The 24,840-nt window shown below is 55.4% G+C and overlaps 1 protein-coding gene across 1 annotated transcript in view; it reads right to left on the reverse strand.

Annotated features, from left to right (window-relative positions):
- The window catches only part of TNRC18 (trinucleotide repeat containing 18), an 85,204-nt gene extending 61,533 nt beyond the window's left edge, over positions 1-23,671 (reverse strand). The window contains 3 exon segments of the mRNA XM_045813394.2: positions 992-1,147; positions 20,887-21,319; positions 23,267-23,671. Coding sequence (XP_045669350.2) covers positions 992-1,147; positions 20,887-21,073 — 343 coding nt within the window. The 5' untranslated portion in view covers positions 21,074-21,319; positions 23,267-23,671.
- Positions 23,672-24,840: the final 1,169 nt, after the last annotated feature.

Raw genomic sequence — 24,840 nt, forward strand, 5'->3', positions numbered from 1 at the left:
GAGGCTCAAATAGGACCCCAGCCCCAAAGGGCTGCCCACCATCCCAGGCCTAGAGAGGCAGGACCACCCCCCCCCGTGGGGGGACACATGATGGCGGGTACTGGGGAGACTCTGGCACAGAGGAGGACATGGGCAGACAGTGTGCTGTGAAAAGCCCAGGAAAGCCATCAGCCTGCAGTGGGTGCTCCCAGGACCCAGCATCCAAAGTCCACCAGAGGCGGGGAAGGAGCTCAGGGTCCCCCAGGCCTGTTCTTCACCGACAGAGGGGCAAGTGAGGCTCCAGGGAGGTCCAGAATTTTCAGAGCTCTCAGAAACCCACATTTAGGAGCTCCACGAAAGAACTGCCACAGGAGAGCCCTACAGCCCTGGTCCCATTGCTCCAACAGTGATTATCAAGGGCCCCCAGGGAAACAGTGGTAAGCAGAACAAACTAGGCCCTGCCCTCAGCACTCACCCTGGTAAGAAAATATCTGTCTTCACAAGTGGGAAATGGCTGGGGGTGGGGGGGTGTCAGCTGAGCCCTAAAGGATGAACAGTGGGGGGCACCTGGGGGGCTCAGTCATTAAGCATCTGCCTTTGGCTCAGGGCATGATCCCGGGGTCCTGGGATCGAGCCCCACATCAGGCTCCTCTGCTGGGAGCCTCCTTCTTCCCCTCCCACTCCCCCTGCCTGTGTTCCCTCTCTTGCTGGCTCTCTCTCTCTCTGTCAAATGAATAAATAAAATCTTAAAAAAAAATAATAAAAAAAAAGGATGAACAGTGGGTGACTTAGGGGCTGCAGCAGAGGGAACTGGCTTGTACAAAGGCCCTGTGGCAGGGACCAGAGGAAGCACTGAGCATTTGAACAACAGCAGGGAGGCTGAATGATCAGGGCTTGCCCCCCACCCCCAGCCACCGCAGGAGGGATGACTAGAGGTGGAAGGGAGTGGGCAGGATGGAGAGGTGCCAGGGACAGTGGCCCACAGCCCTCAGCCCTGCCCCACACTCCTTACCTTCATGGGCATGAGCGGCCCACAGCTGCACCATAGGCAGGTTGCTGGGGGTAGGGGAGCGGAAGGAGAGGTCAGAGGGCAGGGGCACGGGGCTCCCATGGGACGAGGCTGAGGGCCCCATCCCGCTGGCCACAAAGCTGCCCAAGAAGGCCTCGCCTGCAGAGAGAAGGGGGGGGGCTGTCAGGCACTCACCAGGCCCCACTGCTCAGCCCAATGCCCCGAGTTCCCCATGTCTCCCCCACTTCTAGGAGCTGACACCGGCAGGAACACCCAAGAAAGCTTTCTACCCCACCCACCCCAAACCTTCAGGCTCAGGATGGATCTGTCACCTCGACCAGACCCAGTACTTGAAAGACGTGCAAGTGCAGCCCCAGAGGAACAGCCAGAAGGAAGCCCACCACCATGGAAGGCCCTAGCCTCTGAGCCACCCAGCGCTCCGCAGGAGGGTACGGTCCCCCAATGTGCTGATGAAAGCTGAGGCACGGCTGGGGGCAAGGACCTCCTGAGGCCTCAGAGCGAGGTGGGGGTGGGGGGCTCAGGGTCTCTGAGCTTCTGAATCAGGGAGGATCCCAAGAGTCAGAGAATGACCCCCCTGAGGACCCCAGAGCAGCTGTGCTGAGCTCTGAGGAGTGCTCAGCCAGCCTCAGCCAGCTGGTGAGGGAGGAACCATGCACCCATTTAAGGCATGAGGAAGCTGAGGCTGGGGTGTTGTGGGGGGGGAGTGCCTGGTCCCACAGCCAGTGAGCCACGATCCAGAATACACACCCAGCCAACATCCCAGGACTACAGCGAATTAGCGAGAAAAACAGAGCAAGAAGGAGAGCACGGGGCCTCCTACCTGAGGTCGCTCAGATGGGGGGGGGGGTGCCCAGCTGCTGCTTGCAAGAGCAATGTGCTGGGGGCTTGGCTGGAAAGCACCTACCCCTGCCACGCCCCATTTGGCCAGCCCCACGCCAGGAGGGACAGCCCCTCACTGTCACCACCCAGGGGCACTGGTCCTCAAAAGCCACACACCCCACCCTTCAGGGGAAGATCCCAGCGGGCCTCCAGGTCACCGGCCAGAGGGAGGCCTGTGATACTTGGGCAAAGGACGTCCCTTCCCTGGCCTCAGTCTGCTCGTCTGCAAAATGGGGTCACTAACACCTCCCTTAAGAACTAGTGAAGAGAGAAGCACGCATTGAACAAGAATAACAGAGCAGCAGCGCACTGTCTGTGGGGATTCTGAACCCTCCCCCAACGCCCCAGGAGGAGGGGCAGCGGCCCACACACAGAGCTCAGCATGAGGGTCACCAGGCACCCAGCGGGAGCCCGCCCTGGCCAGCCGGAGCTAAGGGCTTCTCTGTGTGCCCCCTCGGGCCACCGTCTCCGCGTCCCTGTGAAGCAGGTACTGTCTGCAATGACCCAGAGAAGTGACTCGGGGGGAGGGGGGCCCAGCCCACTGTCCAATCTCTGGGTCCCCAGCAGCCCCATATGCGGGGTCCGTGTACAATAGGTGCTCACTCACTACCTCCCGGGGGCACAGGATGCCAGAATGTCCACCCACTCCCTTTGTGCTACATGTGGGGGAACCAAGGCTGCAAGGGGCAGGGCCTCCGCCTGGGTCCTCCGGAGCGGAGACAGCAGCAGGCAGGAGGAGGACACCTTCTGGCCACATGTGCCATCACCAGCACCCCGCATCTGGGGAGCCCCCCAAACTCCAGCCCAGCCTCATCCAGCCCCCTCACCAGACTCCAGCGCCAAGCCTTCGGGACCCAGAGCCATGGTGGCCGGTCAGTACACCCATGTGGCCCCCAGCCCGGGCGGCAGGGCCTCTGGGCCCTGCTAGGCCCCAGGCTTCCTCCTTGGCAGGCAGGCGGGTAGAAGGCTCCGGAAGCCAGCAGCCAGAGGTTTGCGCAAGGGCTTACATCAGCCACCAGCTCTTCCTGCCTCGGGCCGCACGGAAGCCGGGTGGCCCAGGCCTGCCCCTGCCCAGGCTTGTGAAACCCGCCCAGCAGCACCCAAGGCCTGGTGGGGCGTTGGTGCCCGGATGCCACCAACGGCTCCCGCCCGCCACAGAGGCTCAACGGTGCCCAAACTCCCTTCCCTCGGGATGCTAGTGCCCCAGCCAGAGCGTGGGCCAGTGTGCCCTCCCAGACAGCAGGTTCATAACTCTGTCCAAAGGGCACGCCAGCGCCATGTCAGACCAGCCCCCAGGTCTCCCCGAAGACCCCTCCCGGCTCCTTTCCACGCCAGGTGGGGCCCTCCCAGCCACCCCATCCAAGCCTCCACCAATGACACCTGGTAACGCAGATCCCTCCGTCAGCCTCACTTCCCGCCACACCCAGTGCCCAGGACCTGCCCGGCATGCAGCAGGTGTCAACTTTGGGACGGACTACGTGAGCACTGTTTCTAATCCCCTCGGGGCAAAAGCAAACAGACACATGTCAAGATTAGGAGGGAGGGTCGGTACAGCCCCTGACCCCCGAGGACATCCTGCCTGGGCTCCCTGGGGTGGAGGACAGGCTGCTGGCCCCCCCCACCCCACACCAGAGTCTCCGGGAGGCTTTGTGCGGCCCCGCCCCCACCCCAGCAAACCTGGTGCTCTTCTCAGTCTAGCTACGCACCCCTGCTGCTCCTCACACCCACCCCTGGGGACCCACTGGGCTCTCCCTAGACTTGGCTGGAAATCCTCCAACACAGCCTGAGATGGGAGGGGTCTCGCTCCCTCCCACCCCGGGCGGAGCGCCAGGTCTGCCCCCACCCTGGTCCCAGGCTGCCCCCTGGTGGCTAAGGGTGCCACCTGCTCTCCGGACGCCTGGGAAGCGAACACCGAGACCCACAACACACAAATGACCACTTTGGAAGAATAACGGCGAACACTCCACCAACACGGACAGGCACCGGGCATCACATGTGCTTAAACCACTTCACTGCCATACCTGCCATTTACAGAATCTTCTCGCCCACCTGAGGACAACCAACAATCCCAAATGACACAGCACTGGGCCAGGAGCAGAGCTGGACCCCGGGAGTCCAGCAGTTGGGGCGGCCACGCAAGGGCCACCGGGGTATCCATCAGAGTGTTCCTGCAAGTTCCCGAACAGACCAGGTAACTGGCCCCGTAACCAACAGTGTTGGACGCACATTCTGTATCTGTGCGGACCCTACAGTAGCCACGGGCCACTTGTGGCCACGGAGCACTTAAGCGTGGCTGGTGAGGAAACACATCTTTAATTTTATTAAATTTTAATTAATTTAGGCTTCATTTAGCCACGGTCTGCAAAGGCTCCTCCTTGCTGGAAACCGGAGTGAGGGCAGGAATGGGGCCTCTGACAAGCCAGCCCCTCCACCATGGGAAAGGAGGTGACAGAGGGGTCCCCAGGGACAACAGAAAGACCATCCCTGGCTCCACTGCCCACTTGCTCTGTGACTCTGGGTGGGATTTCTGAATTCCCCCGGGCTGTGTGAAGTGGACCACAGAGTAAAAGGTGATCCGTAAAATGCTTCTGTGAAGGGCCGGGCAGTGCTGGGCTAGTGTGTTTACTCTTTATTTATACGGACAAACCCTGGTGCTGAGAGAAGCAGAGAGACTGCTCAAGGTCAGGGTCTGAGAGGGACTGCTCCCTCTACCCAAATTCCATCTGTCCTTCCTTAAAATCAAATTTTATTTGTACTATTTTTTTTTAAAGCTTTACTTTCTATTTACTTATTTGAGAGAGAGATAGAGAGAGTGATGGAGCACAGCAGGTGGGAGAGGGAGAGAGAACCCGAAGCCGACTGCGCTGAGCACAGAGCCTGACTCGGGGCTCGATCCACCGACTGCCAGGACCATGACTGAGCCGAAACCAAGAGTCAGACGCTTCACCGACTGAGCCACCCAAGCGCCCCTAAAATCTAATTTTAATTTAGAAACCAGAGAGCTGGTGATAGCCCATTACGAATGCACGGACTACCACTGAAACACACACTTTCAAATGGCTAATTGCACACGGTGTGAATTTCACCTTGAATTGAAAAACAACAGGTAAGCTCTGCTCTCTGCCTCCGATGCCAGCACTGAGCCTCCCCCACCGGGCCAGGTAGGTGCCCCAAAGCCCAGAGTGAGGCAGGCGCCACAGGCAGAGCGGGAGCCCTGGGAACACAGGAACCTTGTTACCCTCATTTTACAGACTGAGAAACTGAGGCTCAGGGGTTGATGCCTGGGGGACGGTGTTGCTTAGACAATGTTACCAGCACACTGCCACTCCCAAGCCCTCGGCTTGGCAGTCCCACCTGCCATGGGCCCTTAGCTCTAGTCCAGCCACTGTTCCTTGGGCCTTCAGAGAGGGAAAGTGAGGGAAGCCCCCCCAGGAGGTGCTTAGAAAGTGGTCTTCTCACTCTCTGGTCCCCAGCGCCCAGGGAGAAAGCAAGGGTGCCCCAGGGCAGAGAGGCAAGAAAGGGGGCACGGAGGCTCAACTGCGGGGCAGTGGGCCCCCTCCACTGTGCCAGGGGAGGGGTTCAGGGTCCCTCTGGGAACATAAGCGGCAGGGAGCTGGGCAAGGGGACCTTAGCCCCGTCTGTGCCCCTTCCTGCACTGAGTTAACAGGCCCTCCCCAAGCTGAGACCCACCAACATCCCAACCCCTCCCACCCCACATACTGCCAGCCATGGACAAGCACCTCAGGGATACAGCAGGGAGCCATGAATTTGGGGGTGCTGGCAAGCCTGCTTTCAGCCATCGCCACCCCCTCACTGACACCTGGAACGCAAGAAGGGCTTCAGGAGTTTCCGACTCCGAGGCTAGCCAAGGTCACGAGAAGGCAAAACTCGAATCGAGACAAGGTCTATCCTTCCATCTGCCCATCCCTGCCTCCCTCCCTCCCTCTCTGAAGGCTTATGCAGAGCACTCATGCTTATGCAGGGCTACCGTGTGCTAAGCGCTGGGGACTGAAGCCCATCCAGACGTGTTCTGTAAGGGGTTGTTGCTATGTCCATCTGCTGGTAGACGCCCCCCAGAGTAACAGTGAGGCCACCTCAGTTGGCTGGTGGCATCTTGCCTCTATAAAGATAAAGTCACTGGGGACCCTTCTAGAAGCTCACTATATAATGGGCACCTCGCTGGTGGGAGCAGGGAGGGGTACTTGGCGAGATCAGGGTGGGTACAAAGGTTTAGTCAACAGTAAAGGACTTTAATCACTGCCAATGGGCTGGGCTGGAACATGGAACAACACAGCCCCACAGGCTGCACCCCAGGGCCTTTGCACCTCAGCCTGGAATCCATTCCTCCCTCCAGATATGGCAAATTATCTGTAAACTCCCATCCATGTATATACCTCACTCCCTTCTCTTACACCTCAAATAACACGTGATGAATACGGCCTTCCCTAACCGCGCTGTTTTATTTATTTTGCTAACCATGCTATTTTAGATCACAACCCACCCCACCCCCACACCCCTTCCTGAATTATTTTTTTCCATAGTGCTTATCACCATTTATCATACCAAATACACATTAGTTCCTTCTTTATTGTAGCTCCCTGTTTATTGTCCCCCTCCACCCACTGGAACAGGAGGCAGCAAACTTTTTCTTGAAAGAGCCAGATAATAAATCATTTACGCACTGTGGGCCTATTCTGCCTGCTACAGGGAAAGCAGCCACAGACACCACTTCAACTACTGGGCTTTGTTCCAATAAAACTTTATTTACAAAAACAGGAGGTGGGGCACTGGGGTGGAGTGGAGCTGCTGACTCCTTGATTTTGGCTCAGGCCCTGACCTCAGGGTCTTGAAATCGAAGCCCACGTCCTGAGCGCAGAGTCAGCTTGAGATTCTCCCTCTCCCTCTGCTCCTCCCCTGGCTAGCACAATCAATCAATCAATCAAACCTTTAAGAAAAAAAAACAAAAAAAAAGAGGTGGACCTAATTTGGCCAGTTTGCAGGCCCCTGCGTTACAATGTGGGTTCACTCCACCCCAAGTGCCCTCTAGGCTGCACACAGTAGGTTCCCGATTAGTATTTATGGGTGGGAGGGATGGGCAAGGTCATGATCAGCTAGGGCTGAAGGAAGGAGAAAGGAGGGGGGCCTTTCCTGGGACCCAACTTCACAGCCACCACAGGGCTTGCTACAGACTTCAAGGTTTTGCTTCATTCTGTCTCCCCACCCCCCTCAACCCTGGCGGGGGGGGGGGGGTTCTTAACCCTTTTGCAGATGAGGAATTGAGGCTCTGACCCAAAATCTACACTCTTCCACTCAGCCACACCACCCAGACGCTAGCCCCTATTTTCCTATTTTCGCTCCACAAGGCCCCTCCCCCAACCACCTTTCTATTTAAAAGGTTTTGGCCTCGGAAAGGAGCTGCATCCTTTACGGTGTCACCAAAGGCTATCAGAGCATCTCATCAGCACGATCAGATCAGGGTTATCACCCAGAAAAGAGCTCATCCCAGCCCAGAGCACCGACATGTGACTAAGGCGTTGCTATGACAGCTGAAAATAGTGTGAGGACCCTCCGGATGAAATGACCTTCAGACTCCCACTGATCCCGAGACGCAGGGCCTTCTGTAATATCTAAGCCAGGGAGTGGGTTAATGCCCTCCCTGTATAAAGAAAGAGTCTTATCATTCAGTAAGAATCCCAAGCCAATCACCAACAACAGTAAATGGCTGAATCCAGTGAAAAATGTGTCGTTAGGATTACAAAGAAGTATTAAAACGGGATGATGTCATTTTCATCTATCGAATGAGCACATTTGGGGTTTGGCTGCGGGGAGGGCGGGGGCGAGGTGGGAAGCAGCCCAGGGAGGGTGAGTAGAGGGCCAACCCATCGCCAGCTTTTGGAAAGCAAATCAGCAGAACTCTTCAAGGCCAGGAAAAGACACAGACCCACTTCTGGGGGTCCCTCCCAAGGAAATCACCAGATGTACTTACTAGGATTCTCACTGCAGCCAAATTGATGGAGAGATTCAATGCACTCCCACCCAAATCTCGACAGTTGTGTGTGTGTGTGTGTGTGTGTGCGCGCGCAGTCCACAAATATTACATACAAACGGAAAGCAGAGCCTCCGAGGTCTGTGCACACCCATATTCCCAGTGGCATTATTCACAAGAGCCAAAAGGTGGGAGCCACCCAAGGATCCACTGGGTAAACAGAATGTGGTCCATCCATACAACGGGCTGTGATTCAGCCTTAGAAGTAAAGGGAGCTCTGACAAGTGCTCCAACACGGATGAATCTTGAGGACATTATGCTAAGTGAAATAAGCCAGACATAGAAAGACAAAAACCGAGACGAAAGTAGGATGCCTCTTTTATGAAGTCCCTGGAGTAGCCAAGTTCATAGAGACAGAAAGTAGAAGGGCAGGTGCCAGGGGCTGGGGGAGCCGGAGTGGGGAGTTATTGTTTAATAGGACAGGGTTTCAAACTGGAATGATGGAAATGTCGCAGGGATGGTTGCACAGCAGTGTGAATGTGTACTTAATGCCACAGAACTGGATACCTAAACATGGTAAAAATGGTAAATCTGTATGCATTTCACCAGTTTAAAAAAATAAATTATATAAACACAAGGGACTGGGGTACCTGGGTGGCTCAGTCGGTTAAGCATGTGCCTTCGGCTCAAGTCATGATCCCAGGGTCCTGGGATTGAGTCCCGCATCGGGCTCCCTGCTCTGCGGGGAGCCTGCTTCTCCCTCTCCCTCTGCGGCTCCCTCTGCCACTCCCCCTGCTTGTGCTGTCTTGCTCTCTCCCAAATAAATAAATTCTTACACAGAAAATAAAAGAAACACAAAGGGTCAAAAAAGAGCCAAGGCAACCTCGAAGATGAGGAACAACGTGGGAGGCCTTTACTATCAAATACCCAAACGTATACACCTGGGACAGCGAGGCTGGAGCGCCATCAGCATACGTGGGAACAGACCTGGGACAGGCCAGTCCACAAACAGCCCCACAAGCACACACAGTAGAGGAAAGATGGTGCCGTGAATAAACACTGCTGGCCAGCTTGGACATCCACGCGGGAAAAGCCCTGAGTCTGGACCCCCTAACTTCACACCACACGTAAACATCAATTCCAGGTGGAATTCCACGTGAAAGGCAAAACAGGAAAGCTTCTAGAAGAACACACTGGAAAATACCTTCACATCCGAAGGGCAAACAAAGGTTTCTTAAAGACCATATAAAAAGCACAAACCAAAAGGATAAGACTGTTGTACTGGATTGTATTAAAACGAGAAATATCTAGGGGCGCCTGGAGGGCTCAGTTGGGTAAGCGTCTGACTCTTGATTTCCGTTCGGGTCATGGTCTCGGGGCCCTGCACTGGGCTCTGCATTCAGCACGGAGTCTGCTTGAGATTCTCTCTCTCCCTCTGCCCCTCCCACCCTGCTTGGGCTCTAAATAAGTAAATAAATAAAATCTTTAAAAAAAAAAAACGACAAATGTCTATTCATCACAAGACACCATTAGGAGAAAGAAAAGGTGAGCCACCCCATGGAAACAGATCTGTGCACATCACATCAGCAGGGAAGGGTTTGTACCCAGAACATATGAAGAGCCCCTGCAAATCAGTAAGAGAAAGACGACAACAGAATGTAGAAATGGGCACCAGGAGGGGGAAATTTGTCCAAATGGCCAGTAAAATGACTACTCGGCCTCTTTTGGCATTTTTTTTAGTTTATTATTATTAATTTTTTTTTTTAGTCATCCCTACACCCAACGTGGGGCTCAAACCCAGGATCCCAGCATTAAGAGTCCCATGCTCCCAGCGCCCCAGTACTCAGCATCTCCAACCAGGGAGGAAACGTGAATGAAAACTGCCGCACGCCCACCAGAGGGGCAAACGTCAGCAAGGAAAGATGGACAGTATCAACTCTTAACACACGGCTGGAGGAGGCGTAGACTAGTACGGCCGCTCCGGAGAAGAGTTTGGCAGAATGTTCAAACCTTTCTGACCCAGCCGTGCCCTCGCAGGTCTACACCCAAGGGCGAGGCGTAGAAATGCGCACAGCCAGTCCGAATTTAAGAGTCTAACCACCAGTAATAGTCAAAACCCAACAACAACCCACACGTCCATCAACAGCTGCGTAAACACATTGTGACATGGCCATTTGGTGAGCACCTCCCGCAAGAAGCAAGACGGCCACCCAACCGGACCAGGGCTGTGGGAAGTCTCGTGACAAAAGACACACGATACACTGCGCGCTTCCTCGGACGGCACATGGAGGGTGCGGGCAGGCAGCTCAAATCTCTGGGGGTTCGATGGGGTCCCCTGGGAACGGGGAGGGGGAAGTGACCCAGGGTTACGCCGCGGCGGTGGGGGGGGGGTGAAAAAAATAATAGAGCCATACATCTATGATCTGTGCTCATTTCTGTGTATCTTACCCCAATAACAACTACCGCAGAAGAAAGGTCAGTGGGGGTGGAGAGGCCAATCTGAACCCTCACGCAGTAAATATCACATTCTGAGTGATTTTTATGAACGCTCACATTGACAAAATCTGCACAAACCGAAGCAAGTAAAGAAATTAAGATGAGCAGGGAAAGGAGAAAGGAAAGAGAAAAGAGCAATTCCTCCCAAGGGCCTAGCTCTCCTCAACCCCGGCTTTCCAGCAGAGAGCTCCGGCCTCGCTCCTGGAGCCCCTCACTTCCCAGCTGTGTGGCCTTGAGTAGGTCACACAACCTCTCTGTGCCTTACTTCCCTCTTAAAGTAAAATGAAGGTGGCAGGAAAGGAAAGAAGCCGTGACTGCGGCGCTCCCCAGCTGGATGGAGGCAAGCAAGGCTGAGGGACAGAGCTCCAGGCTGGGGTGGGGGGACGAGGGGGCTTACCCTGCATATTCTTGGTGCTGTGGCTGGGCCGCGGGACCTGTGGCCACTGCCACTGTCCCCAGGCTCCCATCAGTGTGGCAGAGGCCGCTGTTGAGTCTCGAGTAGCAGCGGTCCCCCCAAACCAAGCAGAGGCCTGGGAGCTGCAGGAGCCACCAGGCCAGATCAACCCACTCCAGCCCTGTCTTGCCCGAAAGGGAGGAGTCCAACTGGGCCCGCCCCACCCCACCTCCCCTCCCCAGCCCCCCTCCTCTCCAGCCCCTGCTACTGGGCTTTGTTCCTCCACCTCCCTCTCAGCCTAGGGCTACCAGGCCTCCCTCCCCTCCTGCTGGGAGCCAACCCTGAGCCCCTCACAGGCAACCTTTATCTCCCTGCCACCAGAAAAGGCCAATCTGGCTTTAACTCCAGTCCCACTTCCAGCCCCGAATAAGGGACCCCAGTGGGCTGGGACTTAGCCCGGCCCCAACCGGAAACCCAGCCCACAAAGTAGGTACTCAAGTCTAAATAAAGGGAATCCTGAAGCCGCCCAGAGGGGTCAAGGCCTCACCCCGGCCCGTGATATGCAAATGCGTCCACCCCAGCATGGCCCCAGGGCTCCAGACAGTCTCACGTCTACAGCAATTACAGAGGACTTCCCCATTGATTTTCTCCTCCCCCTCACTGAGGTCTAAGGAGCGCCTTCCAGAACCACTGGGACAAAAGTTAGGAAACCTGAGAGCGGGAATGTCAGGGACAGAGGACCGCGGTCTCCACCCCCCTCCCCAGGCATGGGGGGGGAGGGGGGGCAGAGGAAGGAGAGTGGGCTGGATCCCAGAAGTGGGGGCAACACAGATCTGTCAAGAAAAACCCTTTCCCAAATGCCAGAACCTCACGAAAACGCCATGCGGGTTCACAACAGAGAGCAAACAAAACAAGACAAGAGGAGACGACCCTCACAACATTTTGGAAGCAGGGAAATAGGGACCACAGAGGTATACCTTGGCGGGGTGGGAAGCCGAGGGACTTGGAACCTAAACCTGGGAGGGGACATTATCAAGAAACAAGCAATTCCTGGGACTTCTGGGAGGCTCAGTCGGTTGACTGTCTTGAATCTTGATTTGGGTTCAGGGCAGGATCTCAGGATTGTGAGATCGAGCCCCGTGTCAGGCTCCATGCTGGGGCGTGGAGTTGGTTCAAAATTCTCACCCGCTCTCTCTCTCCCTCCACCCTTCCCCTGCTCACCCTTGCATGCTTTTTAAAACAAATAAAAATGTTTAAGAAAAAAAAGAGAGGGGTGCCTGGGTGGCACAGCGGTTAAGCGTCCGCCTTCGGCTCAGGGCGTGATCCCGGCGTTCTCGGATCGAGCCCCACATCAGGCTCCTCTGCTATGAGCCTGCTTCTTCCTCTCCCACTCCCCCTGCTCGTGTTCCCTCTCTTGCTGGCTGTCTCTATCCTGTCGAATAAATAAATAAAATCTTAAAAAAAAAAAAAAAGAGAGAAAGAAAGAAAGAAAGAAAGAAAGAAAGAAAGAAAGAAAGAAAGAAAGAAAAGAAAAGAAAAAAGAAAAGGAGGAGGGGTGCCTGGGTGGCTCAGTTGGTTAAGCATCTGCCTTCTGCTCAGGTCATGATCCCAGGGTCCTGGGATTGAGCCCCGCATCAGTCTCTCTGCTTAGTGGGAAGTCTCCTTCTCCCTCTCACTCTCCCACTATGCTCTCTTTCTCTCGAATTTTTTTGAAAAATTATTTAAAAAAAGAAAAAGAAAAGGAGGACTATCCAGATCATAAGAAGGAGCTCCTAGAAATTAAAAATATTAAATCGAAGGTTAGAAGACAGTTAAGAACATCTTCTAGAAATCAGAGGAAACACTGAGAGATAGAAAACAGAAAAGTATAAGCAAAGAAGGTGATCAGTCTAGGAGACCCAATATTGAACCTACAGGAGTACTAGACAGAACAGCAAACGTGGTGGGAAGAAAATTACAAACCACTAACAGAATTAATATTAATTCCAAAAAATTACAAAAAAAAAAAAATTCAGCCTGAAGGACCTCAGTTTCCAGATTAATAACGGCCTAAGGAGCACCCAACACAGGGATACAAAAGAACCATAGGAAGTCACATCCATGAGAAATCTCAGAACACCAGTGATGAAAGGAAGAGCAGCAGTATTAGTATCTATCTACCAAGCTTACTTTGTGCCAAACAATGTTCTGGGCTTTACATAAAAAAGCCCATTTAGGGCACACCTGGGTGGCACAGCGGTTAGCGGTTACGCATCTGCCTTCGGCTCAGGGCGTGATCCCGGCGTTATGGGATCGAGCCCCACATCAGGCTCCTCTGCTATGAGCCTGCTTCTTCCTCTCCCACTCCCCCTGCTTGTGTTCCCTCTCTCGCTGGCTGTCTCTATCTCTGTCGAATAAATAAATTTTAAAAAAATCTTAAAAAAAAAAAAAGAATATTAAAAAAAAAAAAGCCCATTTAGTCTTCATAGAAAAGGCAGGCACTATTCCTCATTTCACAAAAAAACAAAACTAAAGCATGTCGAAGACTACATGGCCAGTATGTGGTAAAACATGAATTTTAGTAGTTCCAAAAGATTTTAAGCATTTGGAGAAGAATTTTTTTTAAAAAGGCTCACAAACGAATGTCAAGAATCAAAGTATCATCACACTCCAGTAACACTGGATTGTAAAAGGTGATGTTGCAATTCCCTCAAAATACTAGGGGGAAATTATTTCCAAAATGCCAGCCAAGTACAAAGGTAGAATTAAAGGCATTCTCAGGCATACTAGGCCTCCAAAAAACTTGCCTTCCATAGACTGTTTCACAGAAAGCTACTATAGGATGTGCTCCACCAAAACAAGGAAGTAAGGCAGAAAAAAAGAAGGCAAGGGAGTCAGGAAACAGGAGATCTAACGCAGCACAGAAATAAAAAAGTCTGAAGGATAAATGGCTCTACAACAGGCCCGAGCACCAAGCAAGCCAGACTAGAACAGGAAGACGGAAAACTCTAGGAAGGAAATCTCAAAGAAAAGAAGCAGCTCAGGCAGTAGAGTTGCCCAAATGAAAAGTATTCTAAGTGATTAGAAGACAAAGATTCTAAGAAATTCTAGCAATGTTTTTAAAGGCAATTAATAACTCCAGGAAATACAAAAGTGAGTTTTAGTATACTACTTGGCTCAAATGTGAACAGTATTTACAAAGGCAAAGCCAGAACAGTAAACCTGGTTGAAACACAACTGTATTTCATGTATACTGGGAGGATAAGGAAAATAAACATGGTGGGGGGTGGGGGTGCTGGTGATATAACAAGAATAATAATTTCCTAAGTGCGTATTACATTCCAGATACTGTTCTCAATGTTTTTCATGTTATTCACTATTTAATCCTCACAACAATCTCATGAAGTAGATACTATTATTTTCCCTCATTTTACAGATGAGGAAACCAAGGTACAGAGAAGGAAAGAAACTTGCCCACGGTCTCACATTAATAAACGGGAGAGTCAGGCCTCAGACTCAGACAGCCCATGCCAAATCTTCATCTTCCACACAAATCAATAGAGAAAAATAACCAGTAGTAGAAGCAGGTTATTACACAGAAATATGGATGAAAAGGCCACAAGAAATAGCCAAAAGATTTAAATTAGGGAATCAAGAATAGGAAGACAGGAAGCAGGGAATGGCTGGTTTTCTTCATAATCCTTATAACACCATTTGACTTTTAAAATGATGCGGAACTTTTACTCTAAGGTTTATATTAAGCGTAAAGCAGAACTGTACACTTTCAAGGGGGGGCACTTCCCAGTAGGAAGAATATTCCTCAATAAAACCTTAAAAAATAAAAGAGGAAAAAAAGTTTTAAAATGCACACACCATCAGACGCTAACACACAACCACCGGAATGAATAGAAGCGGAAGAAACTGACAATATCCTACTAAAGGCAAAGGCACGGGGGCACCAGAATGCCACGGCGGAGAATGAACAATGGTGCGACCACTGGAAAAATCACAAGCGTTAAGGCTGAACATCCACAGACCCTGTGAGCAGCAATCCGTTCCTAGATACTGTATCCAAAGACGTGTGGACGCACGTGCACCAAAGACCGGCTTCGTAACCGCACTGTCCACAGCAAACACTGGGAACAACCTGAATGTCCATCGACGGGCGTGGATGAATTGTGCTACTTTTACGTATAATACTCCACAGCAACAAGATCAATTACTGCACACACCGTAAGATTGATAATCGCACACACAAAATGTTGAGTGAGAGCAACCAGAAATAAAAGAGGGCTTGCTGTATGATTCTATTTATAGAAAGTTCAAAAATAGGTAAAACGAATCCAAGGTAGCAGAAATTGGGATGATATTGGAGGTGGGGCAGATAGTCACTAGGAGAAAACGTGAGGGAACCTTCTGGATGCTGGAAACATCCTGATGTTGAGCTGGTTGGTAGTTACATGGGTGTGTTCATTTCGTAAATATGCGACGTTCTCAAGGCTCAAGACTGAATAAATACGCAATGTTCTAAACGCTCACGATTGAAGCATTTTACAGTATCTGTTACACCGAGAGAAAGAAAGAAAGAAAGAAAGAAAGAAAGAAAGAAAGAAAGGGAAAGAAAGAAAAGAAAAGAAACGAAAGAAAGAAAGAAAGAAAGAAAGAAAGAAAGAAAGAAAGAAAGAAAGAAAGAAAAAGAAAGAAAAGAGAAAAAGGAAAAGAAAGAGAAAAATGACATTAAATTGATGGGTTCAGGTTGGGACCCTGGAATCTCGGGAGCCCACGGGCCACACACACCATTCCAGAGGCCCCCCGAAGAGGACTGGACTAGAACAGGGAACTAACTTGTTAGCTTCTGACTTGAGTCATCGTTAATGATAACAGTAATTACAGCAATCACTTTTACTGTAACTTTTGCAGAGGGCTGGGCCTATGCTACGCACCTAGCTGGCACTTGGCTCATTCAAACTTCACAACAGCCAAATGAATTCAGTACCACAAATGGCCCCATTTTATAAATGAGAAAATCAAGGCTTAGAGAAGGATGGCACACCCAGTAAGTGGAGGAGCAAGATGGAAAGCTTCAGCAATCTAACCTCAGCCCCCTAGGCCAACCTGCCTCCAGGTGAAACAGTTCCTTATCCAGAGACTGCAGGGTGGAATCTTCAGCTGGCTGGAGAAGGCCCAGAATGTGCAAATGTGTGAGCGTGCATGGGAAGTATGTTTTGTTCACTTTCACTAACTCATGAAGGAGCCTCGGATATAGATGATGGGGGAGTCTGCGGCCTGCAAAGGTGGCATGGGGCTTTGGTGTTTCCCACTGAAGAGCCTTGACATCCTCCCGAGTCAGATGCTGGTGGCGGGCGGCAGCAGGGGGGGGGGGCGGGGATTAACCGCTGGCCAGGGCTCCCAGCAGCCCCTGGGGAGGCCCAAGACTTGTCCAGACACCAGTTCCCACGGGTCCCCTCAAAACCTGGGCTGGAAGTCAAGGACAGGGGTGGTCACAGTGATGGGGCTGGAGTCTGGGTGGAAGACAGGGCTACGTGTGACCGGAAGGGAGCTAAGTTTGCTCCACGCCAGAGCAAAAGCACCCCGAGCTGGTCACATCCAAATCAAGAGTGCTCAAAATCACTGCACATTCCCCCACAAGTAGCACTCCCCCCAAATCCAGCTTTCGTCCTCCTTCTCTGCCCCTCCACGGCGGTCTTAGCAGCCCAACTTCTGCAAGGCCCCAAACCCTGGCTGCCTCCAGTCTCCCTCCCCGGTCACTATCACCTCCCTAACCGCCTCCTCACCGCTATCTACCAGACAGTCTCCACCTGGCAGCCCAGACTGATTTTGTTAAATGCTTATTTTGAAATAATTTCAAACTCAGAGAAAAGTTGGAAATAGTGCCATGACCTGCCATATATGACCTTGCCCGGGGCCAGCGCTGTGAACTCTCTCACCCTCTATGTCACTCCGGGTCAGTGATTTATCCATGTCTCCCATACATATATAAATTACAGGTATTACTTTTTCTCCTCCCGAGCCATTCCTGAGAATCAGTCGTGGCCATCGCGTCCCCTGTCCCTAAACATGTCAGCGTTCTTCCTTCCGAAGAGCAAGGACATTCTCTTCCGTAAGCTCGGTACAGTTATCAACTTCACGAAACCCACTATTGATTTGATACTATCAGCTAATCTACAGCCCATATTCCAATTTCATCAATTGCCCCTAGGATGTCCTTTAGAGCAATTCCTTCCCTGATCCAAGATCCAATCGAGGGCCATACGTTGCCTTTTGCTGTCACATTTTTTTTCTACCTTTTAATCAGGAACAGTTGTTGGCCTTCCTTTGTCTTGTACGCCACGGACACTTTTTAAGAGTCCAGCCCAGTTCTGTAAAAACGCCCCTCACTTCGAATCACTCCCTCCGTTTAAAACCCTCAACTGCCTGCTCATTCCTCAGCGTGAAATTCCTCGACCTCATTACTGGCCTTCAGGGACCTGCAGCGTCCCCCTCCTCCCCTCTCCCCCAGCTCCCGTCATCGCCCCCCCATTCCCCTGCTCCTAGTGCCCCTCATTCCAGCCCAAACAGAACCTGGGTATTCTCTTTCCTTCACAGCCTGTATCTCTATTTAAAATTACTTCCTTTGCTGATCTGCGTGCCTAGTGCCTGGGCCCCACGCTAGGATGGGAGCTCCAATGAGGGCAAAGATTTTTGTCTGGTCATTGCCGGACTCCCAGAGCCAGAGCAGTGCCTGGCACGCGGGAGGCACTTGGAAATGGTTTGCTGAGTAAATGAACAAGAAAGGAAGTGCTTGGATTGACAGCCAAAGAACCAGCAGGCTCAGAGAGCCAGGGGGCCGGGGAGGCCCCTCCGGAGTCCAGAACCTCCCCCAGGCCTCGGCTGTGCCTCGGCTGGAGGAGGAAGCACCCAGCAAATCTCCTTTATCTCTGGATCGCATCACTCCACCAGCCAGTCCCACTGATTAATCTCTTTAAATCAATCCCAGTAGGCCGATGGGCTGGATTCCAGAGATAGAGCTGATGGACCCTGGAGAAGACCCGTGGCCCCCTATTGTCCACCGGCCAGTCCAAAGTGCACGGCCTCTCAGTCCTCATCCTGGGTTCCACCCCCTATTCACGTATCTTCCAGGGCCCAGCCGCCCAGGGAGTGGGGGCAGGGAGAATAAACATCCAAGTACAAAATCCTGCTAATAGGTCTTTAATTGCAGCCTGAGGAGGACCTGAGTCCAGGCCTCCCAACCCCAGAGCCAAGAGGCAAGCCTACCAGGTGCTTGTCACTTGTCCATTTCACTGACTCCTGCAAACATTTAAGGGCTCACACTGCAACAATACTCAAGGTTATGGGGAAAGTAATGGCCAACCAAATCCCATTTATTCTTTACCTCCTCTGCTGCACAGGAAAGAGCCAAACCCCTCAGCCTAGACCCAACCTGCAAAAAAGGCATCTCCTGGAGACCCTCGTTCACTACAACCCCTGCCAACACCTGCCTGGATGGGGTCCCAGCCCAGCCCTAGTCAGGGTCCCCCTCCAGCCCCGGAGCTCTCTCTGAGTCTCCCAGTGGGGCAACTCCCTCTGTCTAGGAGGGCTGGATTCACAGGCACTCCCATCCACTCTGCCGAGCAGACTGGGAAGCGGTCCAGGGGTAACCTGGCCTCTCACCGCCTTGCTGTGTGACCCAGGGCAAAAGGCTCAGCCTCTCCGGGCTGCCCAGAAGAAAAACAAACAAAGATAGGGTTGATAACGCTGGCCAGACCTAAGTTGCTGACAGCCAAGTAGGAGAAGCGCCTGAAAGAGAAAATTTAGCACCTGCACCCAGCAAAGAAAGAGGGGGAGGGGTGCTGGGTTGAGGAATTTGTGACCACCCCGCCCAAGCAGTGAATGGGGAGCAGCTCTCTACCTCCAGGCTAATGGGATTAGCACAGGGCTGGGCTCTGGGCTTTGGCCTAGGGTCCAGGGTCTCCCAGGGGCCACTTAAGGTGGGGGTAGCAAGGGGCAGAGCCAGCCCCCTCCCGCCCTTCCTTCCCAGGTGAGCACAGGCCAGCCAGCGCTTCCCAGAGCCTGCCTGCTACTTCCTCCATGACCTCAACTGCCAAGCACGCAGGAATCAGGCAGCTCCTAAGACAGGAGGCACAGAAGATGGGCCTCTGCAGCCACCTCCAGCTGGACTTCCTCCTCCTGCCTGCCGCCCCCCGGGGGGGGGGGGTGCTTCACCTCTCCTGCCTCAGCCTCCCCATCTACCTAATGGGTGTTAGGCAGTCGGCCCACTGCAGCTACGTTCAGCAGGGCCCTGGCTCACGGCAAGCAGGCCGAGGCACTCCTTGATAGGGGCTGTTTTCACTGCTGCTCATTAGGGCACTTGGCCTCTGCCGGGCAAGAGAACCAGACCAGAGACGGAGCACCCTCTCCCTGGCTCGGGGAAGGCAGAAGCCCAGCGAAGGCCCTGCCAGCCAGGAAGACCCAGGCTCTGACTCCCAGGCGGAAGAACTCTGTCCTCCACCCTGGCTCGGACTGAGTGACCGGATGAGCTCAAAAGACACGCAAACACAAAAATTACCGTGGCCTCTGGGGGCGCGCAAAAGGGGATGGCCCAAGCGGCCCTTTGTACCCCCGGGCCGCCCCCACCCCTCCTCCAGGATCCCGGCACCCCTCCCTCGCCCACAGAGCACCTTTTGAGAGAAAACCGTAGCCCCCATCACGGCCCCCTGGGCGGAATGCGGCCCCAGCTCCTGCGGGGGACGCACGCGCGCCCCGAGGCCAAGACCCAGTCCTCGCGCCCCCGCGGGCGGGATGTCTGCGCTCGCCGCCCGGCGTGTGCCCCTCCCCTGCCCTGCGCTTCACAAAGGCCCTTTGTCCCGCCGAGCCCCGGGACTCCGGTTCCTGAAAAGTTCCATGAGAAAAATCAAAGAGAGAGGCAAAACCGGGCGAGCGCGCCTCGCTCGAGCGGGCAGGATCGGTGGGACAGAGCCAAGGTGGCCGGAGGTGTCCCTTCCAAGGCCGAAGGGAGAGTCGGCGGCTCCCCGAGAAATCGCAAGAGTCCCAGACTACACTCTGGAGTGGGAGAGGTGGATTTTTTTTAAGTGCAGCGTAGGAGGCCAGGCACAGAAGCTGGAGGCGGCCGGGGAGGAGGGACCGGGTGTCCTTCGGCGGCAGGTCTGGAGGTCCCCTCGTCTCCCTTCCCACCCTGCCCGACTGGAGCGGCCTCGGCCCGCCCAGGACAAGCTTCTCCCGCCCGGGTGCCGTCCCTAGTGAGCCTGAGCGGCCCGTCTCGGGGAAACGGCAGAGGCCTCCGGGCCCTCTCTCGGCCATTTCCTCCCCGCGGTTCCATGTCAGACCCAAGGTTTTCCCTCCACCGCTCGGGGCCGGCCAGACCCGCTCCCACGCCGCTTCCTTCCCCTAGCTCCGGGATGGCGGCGGCCCCAGTTTCTGCGCCCCACGGCGCCGCGCGCCCGCCCGCCAGAAAACACGGGGTTCCTGGGGCCAGGGCTGCTGCGCTCCTGCCCGGGTGTGAGTCCTGGGACAGCCACTCTCCTCCCGCAGGCCGAAGGGGATCCCGAGGGCCTCCACCCGCCGGCCAGAGGCCGAGATCTCCGTCCTCCCCACAGCCCCAGGCTCTGAGGCTGCCTGGAGAGCCCGCGCGGTGCGAGTGGAGGAGCTAGGAAAGGAACCCGGGCCCACGGACGCCGGGCAAGGGCGTTTGCCAAGAAAAGGATTCGAGCTCGAGCTCGGGCAACGGGTGTCTCAGAGGGTGTGGAGCTGGCTTATTCTTTTCTTGCCCAGATTTTGAAAACCCCAGCCTGACCTGGAGCCGCAGGGGTCCGGGGGTTTGAATCGCCCCGGTGGCTCCGATTTCGGCAGACGCGTGTGCTCTGGAAGGGCACTGGCACCAAGGAAAGCAGCCGAGCCGCGCAGCCCTCTCCGCCGGGTCCTCGGGACTGGCCTCTGTCCCGGGCCCGGGAATCTCCCCGCTCTGGGAGCTAAGCCTGCCCGCACTCCCGAGGACCCGCCGAGGGAAAGGGAGGTGCCGCGTCCCTGCCGAGAACGCCCAGGAATAGGCCGAGTAGTTTTTCCCGGGCCTCCCTCCCCAGGATCCCGGGGGGACCGGAGGGGGCGGCCACGGCGCAGGGCACTTACCCGGGTGCGGGTGGAGATTGAGGCCGGCCATGTACTTTCCGGGCGGCAGCGGGCCGGGCAAGCCAGAAGCGGGCAGGCGTCCGGCCGCAGCGGTGCCCACGCGGTGGCTGTCCATAGCCATGCCGGACAGCAGAGGCGGCGGGGGGCCGTGCACGGACCGCGGAGGCCCGAAGTCTCGGCCATCCATCCTCCGCGGGAGTGCCGCAGCCAGCCCCCCACCCGGCCCACGGGCCTCGCTCAGTGGGACCTAAAAGTTCGGCCTCGGCGTAGTCCCAGAGTCCTCGGGCGGCGGGGGCTCCGCGGCGTGCATGGCGGCGGCGGCCAGCGGGGCTTGCGCTCGGCTGCGGGCCCGCGGCCCGGGGCGCACAGGCGGCCGGCGGTGGGGCCCCTTCGGGCGGCCAGGCGGAGCTGCGCGAGGCGGCGCACACGGCGTCTTGGCGGGGAGAGGAGACCGGCCGCGGAAGAAACAGAGGTGGGGGGGAGGAAAAAGGAGGAGGGAAAAAACAAAGTTTCAGAAAGTCGTCTTGCCGTTCGGGGTCGGGGACTGCGGATCGGGTGGCCAGAAATGAAATCGGGGGTAACCCCTTTTCCATAAAAAGTAAAAATCCATCCTCCTTCCTCCCGCGGCTTCAGGCTCCCGGGGACCCGGCTCGGGAAGTGGCCGGTGGCGCGCGCTGCGCCCCAGCCCAGACTGGCTCGGCGGCTTACGGGGCCTCCCGAAACTGGGGAAGGCCCCTCAGCCGCGCCCGGGATGCATAAATACAAAACCTCCCAAGTGGGATTGATTCCTGGGCGTCACATGCTCCGGGGTTTCAAACCGTGAAGCCTTTCCATGAGCAGTTCGAAATGTCTCCCTAAACACTGTGTCACTATCTGATCCGGAAAGTTTAATATTTAACCTTTTTGGCCCCTGGCCTGCCTTTTTTGAGTCTGCTTTCCCTAAGGTCGCCCTGAGCCGCCAATTAGTGTTTTGTTTTTTCTTTCGGGAAAGGGGGTGCAAAGCCGGTTTATTATTTTTAAAGAGACTCCGTGCCTCCTCCTGCCGCCCCCCTCGGGCCACTGTGAGTCGCAGAGTTTGAGTCCGAAGACCCGAGACGTGGCATTCTCGCCCGAGGACTGGAAAGAATCCTTCAAAACAAGCTTTGGTTTCATTTTCCAACGCCTTGGCCTGGGAATCCTGCGGCCCGAGGACGTGGCCTGGCGCGGGGGGTTTGGGGGGAGGGGGGCGGTCAGAAGGGAAGCAAGGGGTTCGAGGGTCTTACTCCTACACTAGCTTCCCCCCCCCCAACCCAAAAATAACCTACAAAGAAAACCTTCGCAGCGCGGGCCGACCAAGGGGCGCCTCCCCCAGCGTTGGGTAAACCCCCCTGTAGTTCCAGTTTAAAGCTGTTTGTTTAAAAGATTTGTCGTTTGCCGATTCCCATGGGGGCGGGAGGGGGTCTTGGAGCCAACCCTGCCCTCGCTCTCCGTCAGCCCGCAGCAGCTCGGATTCCTGATTCCGGGAGGCCCGGGCGCTCCTAGAGCCGCGGAGCCACGCAAAAGCCACGGGCTCTGGATGCCCGCCTTGCGCCCCGAGACCGGCGCCCAGCCCCCAGAGCTGCAGACCCTCTCAGCCGCAAACCCCCCGACCTCCTTCTCCAGCCTCCCTCCCCAACTTTGCTAAGGGTGCTTATTTTAACCCGGTTTTCGTTACAAACACCCCCTTCCCTCCCTCCCTCCCTCGCTCACTCCCATCAGGCTCTGGTTACCAGATCCGCGTTTACTTTAGAAAAATCTAAGATCGCCACATCCGAGGATACATGTCTTAAGCAGGCGATGAGCTTTCCGTGATTTTTTTAAAAATGTTCTTTGTGTAGCTTTCTTTTAAGAGCTAATGCTTCGGAGCATGCCCCGACGCCCCACTTTGGGGAAGTCGAGGTGAAGGCCCCCGGAACACCCTCGCTCTGGTAGAGAAGCTGGCTCGGCCATCTGCGGGCTCCGCTGCGTTCTCTCTACTTTTCTCCCCCTCTTAAATGCAGTTAAAATGGCTGAATTCCGGCTTTTAATTAAAAACAGCCTATAATCGAAAACGTCTCGGCGTCCCTGGCTCCCCCGCCGCCTGCCGGGAACGGAGAAGGGAACCGACGCCCCTCAGCCCGGCTGGGCGGGCTGGAGCTGGGCTAAGGGCTCAGGTGGGCGCCCCAGGCACCGTGGCCCGCCCCCACCCCTCCCAGGGCGCCCCCACCTCGCGGACGCCGGTCCCCCATCCAGCTCTAGAGGGCCGGAGAGCTGCGGGGATCCCCCCGCGCACCCCGAGGGGGAGGCGGGGTGGGGGGTCAGCTGGAGAAGTTTGGAGACCGTCGCGCCCGGCCAGGGACGGACTGGCGGTCCGGCGGCGTACCTGGCGCTGCGGGGCTCCCGGCTCCGAGCTCCGGTGACTGCGACTCCGGTGGTGGCCCCGGCTCCCGGCGCAGCTAGGCGCCCGTGCTGCCCGCCATCCCGCGGCTGCTGCTCCCCTTCGCCACCCGCAGCCGCCTCACACTTTTTGCCCGCCTTTCCTTTTTTTGGTAGAAAACCGCTCCCCGGGCCGAGCGCTCGGCGCGCCAACTCCTCCGCCCTCCCGCGGCCCGGCTCCCGCAGCCCCCGGAAAAGCCAGCTTTCCTCCCGCCGAGCTCCCCGCTTTTTAATAAAATCCAGGTAGCGCCGGTTTAAAGAATCCCAAATCTCCATATACAGCCCGGGATTGGAAAAGGTACATTACACAACCCCCCTTTCAAGTTCCTCTCGCTGGATCTAAAAAAAAAAAAAAAAAAAAAAAAAAAAAGCCAGCGGGGGGGGGAGGGGGTGGCTGGGGGAGGGGAGTACTCTCCAGCGAAGAAACACGCATTGTTCCCGGGCGCCCGCCTCCCCCCCCAGGCCGGCCCCCGGCCTCCGTCCATTGGCCGCGTGCACCGCCAATCACGCGCATGTAAACACCTTGGCCCTCAGCCATTCCTATAAAACCAATTACGGACCAAGGGGCTCCAGCAGTTTCCAGGCTCCCCACGGCGGGGCTGAATGATCAAAACTGGTGGTGAGAATTTTTCCCGGCCGTTTCTAGGCAGCCCTCCCCCTCCACCAGCTCGGACCCCCCCTTTCCTCCCTCTCCTCCCTCTTCCTACCCCCTCCCCCGGCGTCTAGGCTGAGTGATCAAAATAGAGGAAGATGGTTGTCGCCGCAATCCAGGGCTTTGCAAGGCGCGGTTTAATGGGCCGCCTGTCAGCTTCCTGCTCGCAGGAGGAGGTGACAAGCCGAGCGAGCCGGGAAGGGTCTGGGGCCCGGCGGACTGCACCCCGCGCCCGGGCCCCGGCCCCCTACCTCCCCTGGGGCGCGCCTTCTAGAACGCGCGGTGGAGACGCCAAAACAGACAAGGGCTGCTTTTTCCCTTTTTAACTCCCCCTTTTAAAACAAAGCAGCGATTCATTCCTTTTTCCCCAGCAGCGCGGTTGGGTGGGATGGGCAGGCGTGAAGGCCGTTTTCCTAGCCTCGGCCTGCGGGTCCCTCCCTGAAACGCGGTGTCAGATGGTTACTGATTAATATTTTGGAGAGGCCGCGGCGGCGGGTAGCGGGTGAGTCTCTAATCTTCTAAAAGGGGTTCCTATAGAAACGCGGGCCGGGGCGCGCCCCCCGCTCGGCCCCGGTCGGGGCTGTGGCGCTTTGCACCGCGCGCCCTTCCCCAAAGCCTTTCTTTGCGTGGGCGCTCCCCTCCCCTTACCCCCCCCCCCTCAAAAAATCAGAGCAGAAAAAAGGATTAGATCGGCTGAGCGCGAACTGACTCCCTCTCGATTCTGACATTTCAGCCTATTAGCATTTCTCCACGGGGCCTTCTGAAACCTATTAAAGTGTAATATTAAAAACCTCTTGGCTGGGGGCCTCTCTCGCCTTCCATCCGCCGCGCCCCCTCCAGGGAGGGCGAGACCGGGAAAAAAAAAAAAA

Source organism: Ursus americanus, chromosome 2, assembly GCF_024610735.1.
Source record: "Ursus americanus isolate L20-20 chromosome 2, mUrsAme1.1.p, whole genome shotgun sequence".
NCBI classification, from domain to species: Eukaryota; Metazoa; Chordata; class Mammalia; order Carnivora; family Ursidae; genus Ursus; species Ursus americanus.